Source organism: Orycteropus afer, unplaced genomic scaffold (genome assembly GCF_000298275.1).
Source record: "Orycteropus afer afer isolate SDZICR_OR568_19922 unplaced genomic scaffold, OryAfe1.0 scaffold00046, whole genome shotgun sequence".
NCBI classification, from domain to species: Eukaryota; Metazoa; Chordata; class Mammalia; order Tubulidentata; family Orycteropodidae; genus Orycteropus; species Orycteropus afer.
The window spans coordinates 1265044-1280893 of record NW_006921633.1 but is presented as its reverse complement, the minus strand read 5'-3'; the positions used below and the strand labels follow the sequence as shown (position 1 = coordinate 1280893).

General features: G+C 39.4%; 1 protein-coding gene across 1 annotated transcript in view; it reads left to right on the top strand.

The window, feature by feature from the left end:
* Positions 1–8243: 8243 nt before the first annotated feature.
* RTN4 (reticulon 4) overlaps positions 8244–15850 on the top strand; it is an 81327-nt gene continuing 73720 nt past the window's right edge. The window contains exon 1 of the mRNA XM_007937993.2: positions 8244–8796. Within this exon, the coding sequence (XP_007936184.1) occupies positions 8244–8796 (553 nt within the window). The remainder of the gene's footprint in view (positions 8797–15850) is intronic.

The following is a 15850-nucleotide window of genomic DNA, read 5'->3' as shown; positions in this document are numbered from 1 at the left end:
GCTATGAGTCGGAAACAACTCGACTGCACTTAACAACAACAACAACAAACTGTAGAATAAATTCCTGTTTGTTAAAGTCATCCATTTGTTGTATTTCTGTTATAGAAGCACTAGAGAACCAAGACATCTCTTGGCTTCTTTTCTTTGATAACAGCAGCACCAATTTTCCAAGTCACCTAAGCTTAAACTTTAGATCAGCTATTCTTTCTTTTCCGTTAGCCTCTTCTTCTATTTGTCACCAAATTCTATCAATTCAACTTCTTATATGCTTTTCAAATTTATTTTCTCTTATTTCCAATGCCATTTGTTCAAGCTCTCATCAATGTTTGCCTGAACTGTAAGTCATGATCATGTTTCACATAAACCACAGTAAACCAAAAAATCAAACTCACCGCCATTGAGTCAATTCTGATGCATAGCAACCCCGCTGGGTTTCTGAGGGTGTAAATCTTTAAGGAAGTAGATTGCCCCATCTTCTTTCCACGAAGCAGCTGATGAGTCTGAACCACTGACCTTCTGGTTAGTAGCCAAATGCCTTATCCACTACACCATCAGAGCTCCTTAAACCACAGTAGCTACAATAAAGTTATGGGGCAAAGATTACCTGAAGTATTGTATCTTAAATATCCTCCTAGTTTCCTTACTCGAGTATCCATTGTCTATTGGTAGTATTTTTTTTAATTACCAATAAGATCATCTCACTGTCCCACTTAAAGACCTTTAATAACCCTCTTACTTACAGAATAATGCTTTCACTCTTTAGCATGACATTTGAGGCCCAATACTCAGTTCTGGTCTTAGCTTCATTCACTTCATAGTTTTCTAGTTATACCCGATGGCTTTCTATGCCTTGAATCTAGAGATGGATTATGCAATAAGTAAGGTAAGCATGGGCTTACTTGTGCTTACTTTCTAATCTATAGTGAACAATTTCACGTTTTTTTCAGCACATGATACCTCCTCGGAAACCCAATGAAGGGTCACTATGAGTTGGAACCCACTCGACGGCTCTGTTTGTTTTTTTTTTTTCTTTTCTTTTTTTTTAAAGGAATGCATTATTAATGCCAAGGAACTAAAAAGGTTAAAGGAGAAAGAGCAGATTCAATTTTAATTATTTTCTTTATTTTCCTATTATGAAATTTTGTTTTTGGAGTTAAAGATTTTATTTTAGGTTTAACACTAATTGTGAGTGTGTTCTGTTTCTAGATATGGCTAACATCTCTCTCTCTCCTAACCCACAGCACCTTCCTACAGAATTAAAGCCACTTTTAAAATTCACAATCCCTGAAAGAGATAGTAAGAACAATTTCACATGTGCAACTATTTACTACAGATTAATAAGTAAGCACAGTAAGCTCCTGCTTACCTTGTTTATTGAGTAATCTGCCCCTGTTTGAATCTCTACTGGAATTTTACTCCTCGCAGTCTCTGTGGATGTTGTTCCCTCTTCTTTGGATGCCCTTCCCTCTTTCTCTACCTTAAAAGATCAAATATAACATATGCATAATGCACCAGGATTTGTGGAAGGCTTCATAAAAGAAGTGATATTTGATCACACATATGTGGTATGTGTGTATACATATATATATATATAGTGTGTGAGTGTACAAGTGTATTCCTATATTAACTAGACTCTATAAGGTCTTTGACATTAGGTAATGTGTTTTATTTAGTCTATCATCAGAGCCTAGATGCTCAATAAATGTTAAGTAAAAAAAAACAACCATTTATTCTAAAGATAGCAACCACTTAGTTTCTATCTCCATTGAAAATAAGAGAATTTCCACTTAAACCCATAGGTGTTAGTTGTTGTGTGCCGTGGAGTCGGCCCCGACTCATAGCGACCCCTCCTTGGGTTGCCGAGGCAGTATCACTACAGAAGTAGATTGCCCAACCTTCCTTCTGAGGAGTGGCTGGTGGGTTTGAAACGACAACCTTCTGGTTAGCAGTCAAGTGCCTTAGGCACTATGCTACTAGAGCTCCTAGGTGTTAGTTAAGAATGGTTGTATAGTAGAATGAGTTATTTAGATAAGTTTGTGGATTCTTTTCTGTGACTTTTTTTTTTTTTTTTTTTTTTAATGAGGGCAGATTTTTAAGGTTGGGCAATCTACTTCCGTAGTGATACTGCCTCGGAAACCCAAGGACAGGTTGCTATGAGTTGGGTCTGACTCAACGGCACATAACAACAAGATGGTTTAGGAATTGTTCTGCTTGGATTTGTGCTGCTTGGTCAAAATTAATTTTCTACTGGATCAAAAACAATTTTTCTGCTAGATCTAAAAAATTTCACCAGAGAAATGATGTATAATGAAATAGCCTAAGGAATCGCAGTGCCTAAGGTATTTGACTGCTAACCAGAAGGCAGGCGGTTCAAACCCACCAACCACTCCTGGGAAGGAAGATTGGGAGATCTACTTCCGTAGTGATACCGCCTTGGAAGCGCAAGGAAGGGTCACTGTGAGTTGGAACCCACTCGAGGGCAGTAAGCTTGTTTGTTTTTTTAAAGGAATGCATTATTAATGCCAAGGAACTAAAAAGGTTAAAGGTGAAAGATCGGATTCAATTTTAATTATTGTTTTTATTTTCCTATTATGCAATTTCGTTTTTGGAGTTAAAGATTTTATTTTAGGTTTAACACTAATTGTTAGTGCTTAACTAGAATGGCTGAAGAAGTTCATCTTATAATAGTGATATTTCTATTTTTATGAGAGAAGAAATTTAGTATAAGTCCAGATATTAACCAGAAATCATGAACTGCATCTCACAAAAAGGCTGTTTTAAAGTTAAAATCTCAACTAAATGGTAGAGAAAATGATGTAGCAAGTCATTAATTTTGTACTTAAGAGTGTCAAAATTATATATTTTGAATAGAAGGGTTGAATATAATTCAATGGTGCTGTGTAGAACACAGATACGTCATTTTCAGGAGGCAAAAAAGCTGTGGTTTACAGATGTTGAAATAGGTTTGTCTGGAACTCAATTCTCCTATAGTTGCTGAATTCACATGCCACAATGTATAGACAAGAGTGCAGCTATTCTTTGCCTTTCGCCTTTTCTTTTCCTGAGACTATAGTTTTATTTAAGCCTCATAGTAATTTTTTTTTTTTTTTTTGTATATTGGCTTCCCCTTCACCCAACTTAATATGTGTCTACCCTCTAATTAGTAGACAATGGTCTGACACTTTCCCCTCTGGCACCTGGTAACTATCAAAGAATATTTCTTTTTGTGTGAAAACCTTTCCTTGACTCTTTATAATGGTCTCATACAATATTTGTCCTTTTGTAATTTACTAATTTAACGTAGCATCATGTCCTCTAGGTTAATGCATATCATGAGATGTTTTCCAGATCCATCGTTGTTCCCTAACATTGCATAGTATTCCATATTGTGTATGCAACATACTTTGTTTATCCATTCATGTGTTTGATAGGCATTTAGGTTATTTCCATCTTTTTGCTATTGTGAATAGTGCTGTGATGAACATGGGTATGCATATACCTGTTCATGTCATGGCTCTTATTGCTCTAGGATATATCTAGGATTGCTGGATCATATGGTATTTCTATTTCCAGCTTTTTAAGGAAGCATCATACTGTTTTCCACAGTGGTTTCACCATTTTACAGTCCCACCAACAGTGTATGAGGGTTCCAGTCTCTCTGTACCCTCACTAGCATTTGTTGTTTTCTGTTTTTTTGAATCTTTGCTATTAGGGGTGAGATGATATCTCGTTGTTGTTTTGATTTGCATCTCTATAATGGCTGATGATCATGAGCATATCTTCATGTGCTTGTTGGCTGCCTGAATGTTTTCTTTGGTGAAGACATTTTTTTATACCAACTCACAGCAACACTTTAGGACAGAGTAGAAATGCCCCATAGGGTTTCCAAAACTGTAAGTCTTTATGGAAGTAGACTGCCTCATCTTTATCTCACAGAACAGCTGGTGGGTTCGGTTCAACCTTTGACATTTTGGTTGGCAGCCAAATGCTACCCACTATGTTTCCAGAGGACAATTTACCCATTCTACATATACTAGACCGGGGGCTCTGGTGGCTTAGTGCCTAAGGCATTTGACTGTTGACCAGAAGGCTGGCGGTTCAAACCCACCAGCCACTCCTCAGAAGGAAGGTTGGGCGACCTACTTTTGTAGTGATATTGCCTCGGAAACCAAAGGAGGGGGTCTCTATGAGTCAGATCCAACTTGACGGCAGTGAGTTTGGTTTTATACACACACACACACACACACACGATTAGGTAGTAATTCAGCATTTTCTGCAATAAAGTGTACTACAGAAAACAAATGGACTATTTCCCTAAGAAGTGAGTCTCTCTTTACTGAAAATGTTCAAGCACGTTTTTGTCTGTTTCATTCAATGCTATGTACTCAGAGACCTGAACAGTGCCTGGCATATAGTAAATACCAGTAAATATTTCTTGTGTGAATGAATAAAGCACAAATTTATGATGTTTCAATTAGCTTTTGCTGTGAAATAAACCACCCCAAGAGGTAGTGGTTTAAAACAAATATGATTCATCACTCTTCATGATTCTGTGGGTTGGCTGGATGTCTGAGATGGCCTCACTCACATTTCTGGAATATCAGCTTAACATAGCTCCGATAGCTAGGTCTTTCTTCCCCTGTGGTTCCATCTTCCACAATGAATATGGTTAGCTGCCTTCAAGTCACCTCCAACTCATGGTCACCTCATGCACAAGGGAATGTAATGCTTCCCAGTATTGTGCCATCCCCGTGATTGATTGTGGATCAGACCTTTGTGATATTATGGTCTTCATTGGCTGATTTTCAGAAGTAGATGGCTAGGTTTTTCTTTCCAGTTCATCTTAATCTGGAAGCTCTGCTGAAACCTGTTCAGAATCATAGCAACAAAGAGAAATAGCCTAGGTTTTTTCACAGGGCCTCAGCATTCTAAGGGGGCAAAAGCAGAAGCTGCAATGCCCTTGGTATTGAAACTCACTTGCAGGACATTCTATCAAGTAAGTCACAAGCATAGCTCAGAAGAGGTGGGGAAATAGACTTCATCTCTTGATGGGACTTGCTGAAAAGAGTATGTGGCCATTTTTCACTCTACCGCAGATGAGCAACTTTTGAAAAGCTTCTGCAGGGAATTCCTGGAATGGAGGGAGGTTGGTCAACCTGACCTCTCAGAGCTCATTTAGCTCTGAGATTCTATGAGTCTACCAGGCTGGACAGATCTCATGTATGTTCTAAGACAGAACAGTTCCTAACAAGCAGATATCTGGAAACTTTAAACCTCTACTCTGGTAAAATAATTTCAAAGATAATTCACTTAATAATTATTTTCAAACTATTATTATGATCTGAAATTTGTATTTTTTCCTTAAGTATTTCCAAATGCCCACCATAATTCTGTTAGAGCAATATTTGCATCTAGTTATATGTATACTTATATGTATAGTTATATGTAACTTATATGTAACTACTTTTTCTGGTAAAGCAACAATATTCTCTTTTATTTATGCTTTGTTGACCATTCTATGAACACTGGGTGAACTCCTTACTCTTATTCAAGAATCAAATATTAATTTTTAGCAGTCACTGAGATCAATAATATACAATTCTTATTTTCCTTCATCAGCAGAGAATGCTTATATTATCATCTCAGAATTTACTGCTATTCACTGTTAAAGTTGAAATTCTACCACTTTTATGTAACATATACTATATTCTTTTTATAAAACTTTTAATAAATTAAGAATATTCCTCAGACTATTTTAGTGGTAGCAGTTACAGAGACATAAGGATGCAGAAATATCACTAAGTAACTTATAGATGATATATGAAAACTCCGTGTAATTTCCCATTAAGGTATTTTCCCATTAAGGTATTTCAAAACAACCATAGTAACAAAAATAGTATGGGGAAGACTGAATTGCTGACAGCTAAACTTAATGGAAAAAATTTGTACCATAAACATTTTGCTAGTATATATGTATATATGTATGCAATTAGTTGAAAATCATGTACATTTTAGAGATTTGTTGACAAATACCTGAAAAATATGTCAAACATGACTATTTTAGTCATTAGAGTAGGAATCAGTTTTGTTTTAAATTGGCATTAACATATCAGCAAAATAAATCAGTAAAAGGTTTGCAGAGAGAAGTTTTAAGTTGAAGACCAAACATCTGTTAACAACTACCTACCAAAAATTCTACACAAATGCTTTTGTTTTTCTATTCTTTTAAAAAATCCAAACCTAAACAAATCCCAGTTCACAACCATTCTGTAAATAAAGTCTGTCAATCTTTGTGGAATTAATGTGCTAGGTCTTGAATGTATTGTTGATAATTACCTGATGAGGTAACACTGCCAGGAAATCTTGGTCACCCTTTCCTTTTCATTGCCCAAATTAAGCCTGGGGTAATGTTAATTAGCTAGTGCTAACAATTTGCTTAAATAACCTGTGATTCCCAGTAGCAATTAAAATTTCTTAATCATTAATCTAGATTAGCATGGTCTAATAGAAATACTGTGAGCCACATATGTATTTAAGTTTCCATAGCCACATTTAAAAAGTAAAATGAAACAAGATTGATTTAATAATATATACTACTTATCCCAATATATCCAAAATATTATCATTTTCAACCATTATAAAAAAAAATTTTACATTTTTACTAACTCTTTGAAATCTGGTGTGCATTTACACTGACAGTACGTTCCAAGTGTTCTACAGCCACAAGTCACCAGTACAACACTGGATAGCAAAGGTCTAGACTGAGCAACTTGAAAGCAGATTATCCTAGTCTCTCCAGGGCCTAGCAGAGTAGGCATTTAGAGAATGTTTTTGAAAGGTACATCAGAAAGATAAAAGGGTTCTATAAACCTTTAGATGTTCATTCTTTTATGTTCTGCAAATACTTTCTTTATACGCTCCAGTTTAGGGAAAAGTGGAATGAGCATCACTCTCATTCTGGTATATCAAATTAATGAGTATTGGGCTTCCTGACTCCCAGAAAGCCTGAATCATCTGAAATGTTGACTGATGAGCCTGAGGTGACTGAAAATGTGAATCAAATTTTTTGCCTTCCAAGGCATCTTTCTGTTTCCACTTCCCCTTTACCCACCAGCCACTCCTTGGAAGAAAGGCTGGGCAATCTACCCGTGGTGATATTGCCTCAGAAACCCAAGGAGGGGTCGCTATGAGTAGGGTTGACCCCACAGCAGTGAGTTTTTTTTTTTTTTTTTTCTCCTCCCCCTCTCCTTCTCTTTGGGTTACTGACTCATCCACCACCATGTGAAAGTCCAGCAACAGAGCCCAAAACCCACGTGGAAAGCAATGAGCAGACTTTGAATCAGATCCCCAAATCCTCTTCTCAGATGTTTTGCCTATCTCATTCCAGGGGCTGTACTTTATACTGAGAGTGACCTTAAAACTGTCAACATTTTTTTGGGGATGGTGGTAGTTGTGGTGGTATGAGGTGGTTTGGAAATTAAGCTTGAAAAAATGTAATCTTTTATTTCAAATTCTTTAAAAATTTAATGTATAGTTAAATCATAAAGGCCTACTTCACAACCCTGTTTGTAGTATCTTTCCCACTCTGGGTTTTTTCTTTTCTGGTAGGAAAGTTTCCAACATCGCCCCTCCTCCAGGATAACGCCCTTCCGGTGGCGCGTCAGAAACCTCTCCAACCCCTCCATGTCCGCAGCCGGGTCCCTCTCTTTGGACTTTAAGAACTAACTGACCACGAGCTAAGACCCCACCTAGACCCTCATCTACCCTAAGTGGGGGGTGGGGCTCCTAGGGCCAAACCCCGCCCGCGGAACTCAATCCCAGCCGGTAGGAGAGAGGAAGTACAATAAGCCCCACCCACCTTCACCTCTTTCCCTTTCCGTTGGGCCGGCTGCTTGCTCATCTTTTCCATCCCGAAGCCGATTGGCTTTCTCGCTCCCGCGCCAGTCTCTGCCTCTCCCGGTCGGGGAGGGTGAGTCACGCCAAACTGGGCGGAGAGTCGGCTGGCCTCTCTCCTTCGCTGGTCTGGGCGGCGGCAGCGGCGGCAACTGGGGACGGGGCGGGTGGCGCATCGCGGGCGCGGAGGCAGGAGGAGCAGTCTCATTGTTCCGGGAGCCGTCGCCACTGCAGGTCTCTCGACTAGGTCCCTGTTAGTCTCCCCCCAACCCCCACAACAGCCTGCGACTCCGAGGATAAGGAGCCCCGGCTGCGGCAGCAGCTACAGCATCATTTCCAATCCGCCAGCCATGGAAGACCTGGACCAGTCGCCTCTGGTCTCCTCGTCCTCGGACAATCCGCCCCGGCCGCAGCCCCAGTTCAAGTACCAGTTCGTGAGGGAGCCGGAGGAGGAAGAGGAAGAGGAAGATGACGAAGATGAAGACGAAGATGAGGATCTGGAGGAGCTAGAGGTTCTAGAAAGAAAACCCGCCGGGCTGTCGGCGGCTCCAGTGCCCGCCGCCCCCGCTGCCAGCGCGCCCCTCCTGGACTTCGGAAATGACTTCGTGCCCCCAGCGCCCCGGGGGCCTCTGCCGGCTTCGCCCGCTGCCGCCCTGGAGCGGCAGTCCTGGGATCCGAGCCCCGCGTCGTCGACGGTGCTCAAGCCGTCCCTGCCCTCTGCTGCCGCAACCTCACCCTCCACACTGCCTGAGGACGACGAGCCCCCGGCCCGGCCTCCTCCTCCTCCCCCGGCCGCAGTGAGCCCCCAGGCTGAGCCCGCGTGGACCCCGTCCGTCCCGGCCCCCGCCGCGCCCCCCTCCACCCCTGCCGCGCCCAAGCGCAGGGGCTCCTCAGGCTCTGTGGGTGAGTGCCGCACCCTCCTGCCTCGCACCGCCCCTCGCGCCCTTCCCTCTTTTGTGTGCAGATCCAGATGCCTTTGGTCCGCCCCTCCGCTCGGTCCCCTGGGGTCTTTGTCTTTAGATGTTGAAGTGAAGGGGCCTCCCTGATGGAAAGAGCGGGGAGAAGGGTGGGGCGGCCGAGGAAGCCTGGGCTTTATTGTGTGTCTTGGTTTGGGGGAACATGTGCACCTCACCCGCTCCCAACATTCTTCCCTCTAGTCCCCGTTGCTTCGTGTCCTAGAAGTTGGGCGCCCAGCCGTAGTAGGTGTGTATCGAGAACCAGGGTTGTGGATTCATTTGGCTGGCTTGGGGTGGGCAGGCCTTGGCGCCCTAATCTTTTAGGAAGGGCTTTTGTCTACTCAGGAGCCCTAGTAGTGTAGTGGTTAAGCGCTCGGCTGCCAACCGAAAGGTTGGTGGTTAAACCCACCAGCCGCTCCACGGGAGAAGAATGAAGCATTATGCTTACTTAAGGATGTACAACCTTGGAAACCCGATGGGGCAGTTCTGCTCTGTCGTATAGGGTCACTGTGAGTCGCAGTCGACTAGGTGGCAGCGGGTTGGGTTTGGCTTGGCTTGGTTTGTCTACCCGTCTGGGTTTCTAGGGAAAAGGTGCAGTTTCGCTGCGGGCCTATTGTCATCAGCCTCGCCCCCCACCCCCACTTCTCTTGCGCTTGTGGGGAGCCGGCCTAGTGGAAAAACGTCCACATTGACCCAACTGCAGTGAAGGTAGAGCGCCTCCAGTGGTGTGGCATGGGGAGAATTGAAATGGAGAAGGTTCTAGCCAAGCTCTGCCTCCACCCAGCTTCCCAGGTTGTGATGTGGCGACTCCCCACACAGCCAGGGAAACGGGATGTGGACGTTGTGTTCAGAGGGGTCGCAGTTCTGCCAGGGTCTTAGTTGTAGGGTGAGAGGGTTGTTAGTGTGGACGGATTCATACTCTTAATGCTTCTTAATTGAATTGCAGAGGGGGAAAAAAAAGGACAAAATCGTTGATATTCTAAAAGAAGAGGAAACCTGTGGATTCCTTGCTGAGAAACATGCAACTGATTTTGTGATAGATTTACCATGAGACTTAATGAAATATTTTAAGACAGATGTTTACATAAATTAGTTGGAAATACTATTTCTTAGAAGTTTCAGGTTAACAGTAATGGTTTATAAAATGTGGAAAATTATTGTCTGTAGAATAGTTTTCGTATCTTGATTTACATGAGTACCTGATTGTATATTATTGTTATTGTTTTTAGGAACATTGTTTCATTATCCTTTATGTCTTGGGAAATTGTTTATTTAGGAATAGGAAAAGTCTTTTGTTACAGACTGGGAGATTTACTAGAAGTGGTTCCTTATTCTAGAAAAAGAAAATCAGTAATGATAGTTTTTTTTTTTTCCTCCCAAGTCAGCCTTGTTCCATCATGGGGAAAATAAAGCCAGTGTGATGATATTTCTGCATAATATTTCAGTATTGACATGCCCCACAGCACTACTCAAAACACTGATTAATGCACTAAAGGTCTTAAAGGAGCCTTTTTCTTCATCATACACTTTTGAGAGAAAATGAGGTGATAAAAATATACAGTCATAAGAAATTTGCAAAAAGAAAATGTAATGATTGACCAAAGCATACTAACTTATCATCTTGGAACCCTGCATAGAAAATAAGAGTAGTGTTCTATTTGAACAGTGGTGATTCAGGAGATGACAGCATTCTCTTAGAATCTTGACTGTTGGAATCCCAAGTTTAGGAGATAGATGCCTATTAAGGGACTCTACATAATTCCCTAATTCTCTATTGATGATAGGAGCTCTCATGATGTAGTGGATAAGGCATTTGTCTGCTAACCAGAAGGATGGTGGTTCAAACCCACCACCTGCTCTGCAGGAGGCAGATGAGGCAATCTATTTCTGTAAAAGATTTACAAACTTGGAAACCCAGTGGGAATCTCTGAATTGGAATTGAGTCAATGGCAGTGGGTTTGGTATTGATGATAATCTGTTTGGAGACTTTAGTTCCTTTCTGAAATGCAGGAGCATAGTAATTGTTTAGGTCATGGATAGTTAAGCCATTTCAGTGAGTCTAGACTTTCTAACATTCAAACAAATTACTGGTTACCTGACAAGAACCAGGCACTGTTCTAGGCTTAAGAATATAGCAATAAGTTGGATACATGTTCTCCCCTCTGGAGGCAGTGCATACAGATAACACATAATTAAGAAACTCAGAATAGTGGTACATACTATTAGGAAAATAAACAGGGTGATGGCATGGAGAATGATTAGTTAAGATATATGAAATGTTCTGGACAAAGGCTCTCATGTTTGAGAATCTGTAAGTAGACTATTGTGTAAAACTAGGGGGAGAATGGTGTAAAATGAAGATGGAAAGGTGTTCCTTTTTGGTATCTAACAGGCATGGTAGAAATTTGCCTTTTTAAGAAAATATTGCTAATTTAGAAATATGCTCCTCAGAATAATTTTATTGTGATTTTGGAGCTAACATAGTTTTGAAGATTCAAAGGGTCTGTGAGGACTGATGTGAGTAAAGACAAAGAAGGTGAGACATGTGCAGAACATGGTTAGGAGAACATAGAGCAACTTGGCTAATGTTACCGAGTATAGTTAATCCTTAACATTTGCACATTTAACATTGCCATTTGATACTATGTGAGTAAATTCTGATTTGCATCAGTTAATTATTTTGCTGTGTGCTGCTGTAAAACTGTTGTGCTGTAGCACCCCTATTCCAATGCATTAACTCTGAAATGAGAATAAAACCTTTTTTTTCACTTGATGGTCATTTTTTTGTGGGGAAACCCTTGGCTTCAAGTGGTTGATTAACCTAGGCTTTGAGGATATGCACAGAAAACCTTGGATAGAAATAGATTTGAGAAAAGTACAGACATTACCATGAAGGATGACTTTGAGCCAGTCTCTGGACCTGTTGTAAACCAGCGTTAAGAGTGAAAATCTGTGATGCATCTTTAATCCATACTCTTCCATCCAAAGTTGGCCTTTCTTTTGGTAGTTTATATTATGAAACCAAAAATGTTTTTATTGTTGTTGTTTCTGAAATGTAAATTATTTCATTACTTTTCAACCCTTTTTCCAGAATCACTCTTTAGGCATTGGGGAACCATTGCAGTTGTGTTAAACTGAGATGTGGCATCATGAAAGAAGTGTTAAAAAAAAATGAATTGTGACAATACATGGCATACTTCACAGATACTGTGGGTTTGGTTCCAGACCACCACAATAAAGCGAATATCACAATATAAAGCAAGTCACACAAATATTTTGCTTTCCCAGCACATGTAAAAGTTATGTTTATCCTAAATTGTAGTCTATTAAGTATTCAGTAGCATAAAGAAAAAGTTTGAAATATTGTGAGAATTACCAAACTGTGACACAGACAGATGAAGTGAACAAATGCTGTTGGAAAAAGGGTGCTGATAGACTTGTTCAACACAGAGTTGCCACAAACCTTCAATTTGTAAAAAACAGTATCTCTGAAGTGCATAAAGCAAACTGCAGTAAAAGGAGGTATGCCTATATTAAGATAGGTTGGAAAGAAAAACAAGTGAACTGTTTAGAAAGTTTTTATAGTCGTTCTGAGAGATGAAGGTGCTCTGGTGGCACAGTGCCTAAGGCATTTGACTGCTACCCAGAAGGTTGGCAGTTCAAAAAGGAAAATGAGGAATCTACCTCCAGAAAGATATACCACCTTGCCTTTGAAACCCAGTGAGGGTTGCTATGAGTCAGAATCAGCTTGATGGCAGTGAGTTTGGGTTTTGGTTTTGGTTTTCTGAGAGATAAGGAGGACTTGAACAACTACTGTTCACGTATAATGTGCCCACCTAAAAAATTTGCCCTCAGAAGGTAGACTGGGCAATCTACTTCCATAGAGATACTGCCTCAGAAACCCAAGGAGGGGTCGCTATGAGTGGGGACCGACTCGACGGCAGTAAGTTTAAATAATGTGCACACACACAAAACATGCATAGCACTCATAGGAAGCTAATGAGGGGATTGTGCAGTTTGAAAAAAACACTATATAATGTGTGCATTATTTGCACAAAAATATGGTTGTTCATTACTAGTTTATTCAGTGAAAATGGATAGAAGGGAGGAGTATATAAGGCTTTAAGAAGCAATATACTTCAAGAAGTATTTCTAAATTGGTTAGAAATATTATTTTAATCAACTGAAATTCCTTATTTTTTATAGTTAGGTTACAAAGAAGTTTTATTAAAGAAGAATTGATAGAACTTGAAGACCGTGGATATAAATACAAAGAAAATAATGTTAGTAATTATTCAGTCAGTTTCAGAGATCAAAATTGTTAGTTGCAATGGAAATTTGTATAGAATTGAATATTGCTTTTAGTAGGTATAGGTTATGGCTTGAGGCTTAAAAATTACGTTTTTTATCATAAAGGCATTTATTATATAGTCATTTGTGTTGGCATAGGAACACATAGTAGAAATTGTAAAAGATTTTGAGAGACAGTTTAAATCTTTAATATCAGTTCTTACTATAAAGCCCAAGTAAACAGTGATGTGATAGTCCCAGGAAATCGACATCTCAAAAAGAAAAAGTAAAAAAAAAAAAAAGAGATTTCATGCCCTTTTATTTTTGTTTAGTGTATCATTGTAAACTAAGATGATTTCTTTCATATATTACATAAAACATTTCTATAATGGGGCATATCATCTGTTGTCCAATAATTGGCTCTCTTTATGTGTAGTTATTTCATAATATACCTAAAAGCAATTAATTTATTGGAAGCATTACTGATTGAAGCCTCCAATTTAGATGGTACATTTTTAAAGGTGCTTTTCTAGCCCAAGATAAAATACCAACCAAATGGGTGATTTTTCCCTGGATCTTCAAATTAAGGTAAGTGTGACAGATACACTTTATAGCCATGCACCACATGATTATATAGTATATCTCTCTCTCTGTTGGGGCAACATCTGAGCACATACTTACATTGTGATCCCAACACCTATGTTGTTGTTGTTATGTGCCATTGAGTTGGACCCGACTCATAGCGACCCCTCCTTGGGTTGCTGAGGCAGTGTCGCTACAGAAGTAGATTGCCCAACCTTCCATCCAAGGAGTGACTGGTGGGTTTGAACCGCCAGCCTTCTGGTTAGCAGTCAAGTGCCTTAGGCACTGTGCTACCAGAGCTCCTCCCAACACCTATAAAGTCTTATTATATTAAAAATTTAAGGTACATACAATGGTTTGTAATAACGGGCACTACTTTGTGATGCACACCAAAACCATTATTATTATTACTATTACCTTAAAGATGTTTTAGTGTATTGGGAATTGTTTCTATAATGCTTCTTACGCATAGAAAGGTATGGTATATACTAAGACAAACATTTGAATAACTGATGTTAGTTATGAACTGTACTTAACTGTTTTGACTTATGTATAAGTTTAACTTAAAGACAGATTTAGGAACAACTGCTGACTGCCTATATATAATACAATATTTGCACAATGTCCAAATCACATAACGTCTTATTTCACAGAATGTCATGAATGTTAAGCGACACATGACTGTACTTATAGTACATTCTTTGGGACTTTTGTTTCTGTTTCTAAATGTAGCCCTTGGAAGGTCCCTCTTGGGGTAACAGCAGAAGGATGGGAACTATAACTGCAGAACCGTAGTTCATCAGCAGCCTTTAAATGGATGATATGATCTTTGTGGCTAGCTAGTGTAGGGCATAGACAGGCAAAATGAAGGAACCTGGCTTCACTGATGGCTAAGTTCTTACATAATGCCATCACCATCTTTTTCAACCCTAAAGGAAGATATGATAATTTCACATTTAAGCTGCTTGTTTTTGTGTTTCTTGGAATGGAATGGTGCTATTAATTTTTAAGGTGTTTTTCTCATGTATTTCCATTAACATTCTTTCCTTACTTTATCATAGTATATATTATTCTGTATATACGGTACTAGTATGTTTACTCATGTTTATGCCCCATCTGAATGCTTCTAAAGAAAAGTGAGTATATGACCTATTTTCTTTGAGCAAAAGGACTACATGACATTGTATCTCCAATCCTGAACACAGGATCTTAAATGTGATGATTATTGTTGTGTGCTGTCAAGTTGATTTCAATTTATAGTGATGCTGTATGTTTTGTAGAATTGCCCTGTAGGGTTTCCTAGACTGTACTTTTTGGGAGCAGATCACCAGCTCTTTTCTCCTACTGAGAGGTTGGGTGGGTGCAAACCACTGACATTAGGGTTGGCAGTCAAATGCTTAACCATTTTGCCACCAGGGGTCCTTTTAAACATGATAGACACTCAAATATTTGTTTAATGAATAAGATACAGATGAATATTGATCTTTGTATTATGTATATTACTAGAATAACTGCATTGCAGTAATAAAGATCCCAAGTCTTACGAGTTAAAACATTATTTATTTCCATATACAAAGTAAAAATCCCAAACAACACAAAAAGGGTATCTCTTCCATCTGGTATTCAGACTCTTCAAATCTTCCGTAGATCCAGCTTCTGTAAATAGTTGTTGCATGTCTGTTTATAAATATTGTATTCATAAATATTTATTTATATTTATTGTTGTTATGTGCCATGCATATATATCTTTTTCACTTAATTTATTCAATTGCGATTTGGATGTTTCTCACATTATTTTATGCAAACCAATATACAGGTAGTCCCCAACATATGATGGGGTTCTGTTTTGATGACTCCTTTCTAAGTTGGTTCTGACAGACGTTAGAGACCTCACTTTATTTTTAGTTTTTGTTGTTACTGCTTTTTATTACTGATATCTTTATAAATCTGATCTTTTTTTGTCTTTGGGAGTTGGCATGAGAATGATAACATCAACAAATTACACACTGCAACATTGTATGTAGTACATATTACTATGTACCCCCCCCCAAAAAGGAATTGGTTCTAAGTGTGGTTCATACTAAGTCAAATGCGTCGTAAATTAGGGACTATGTGTATTTATGGCTTGG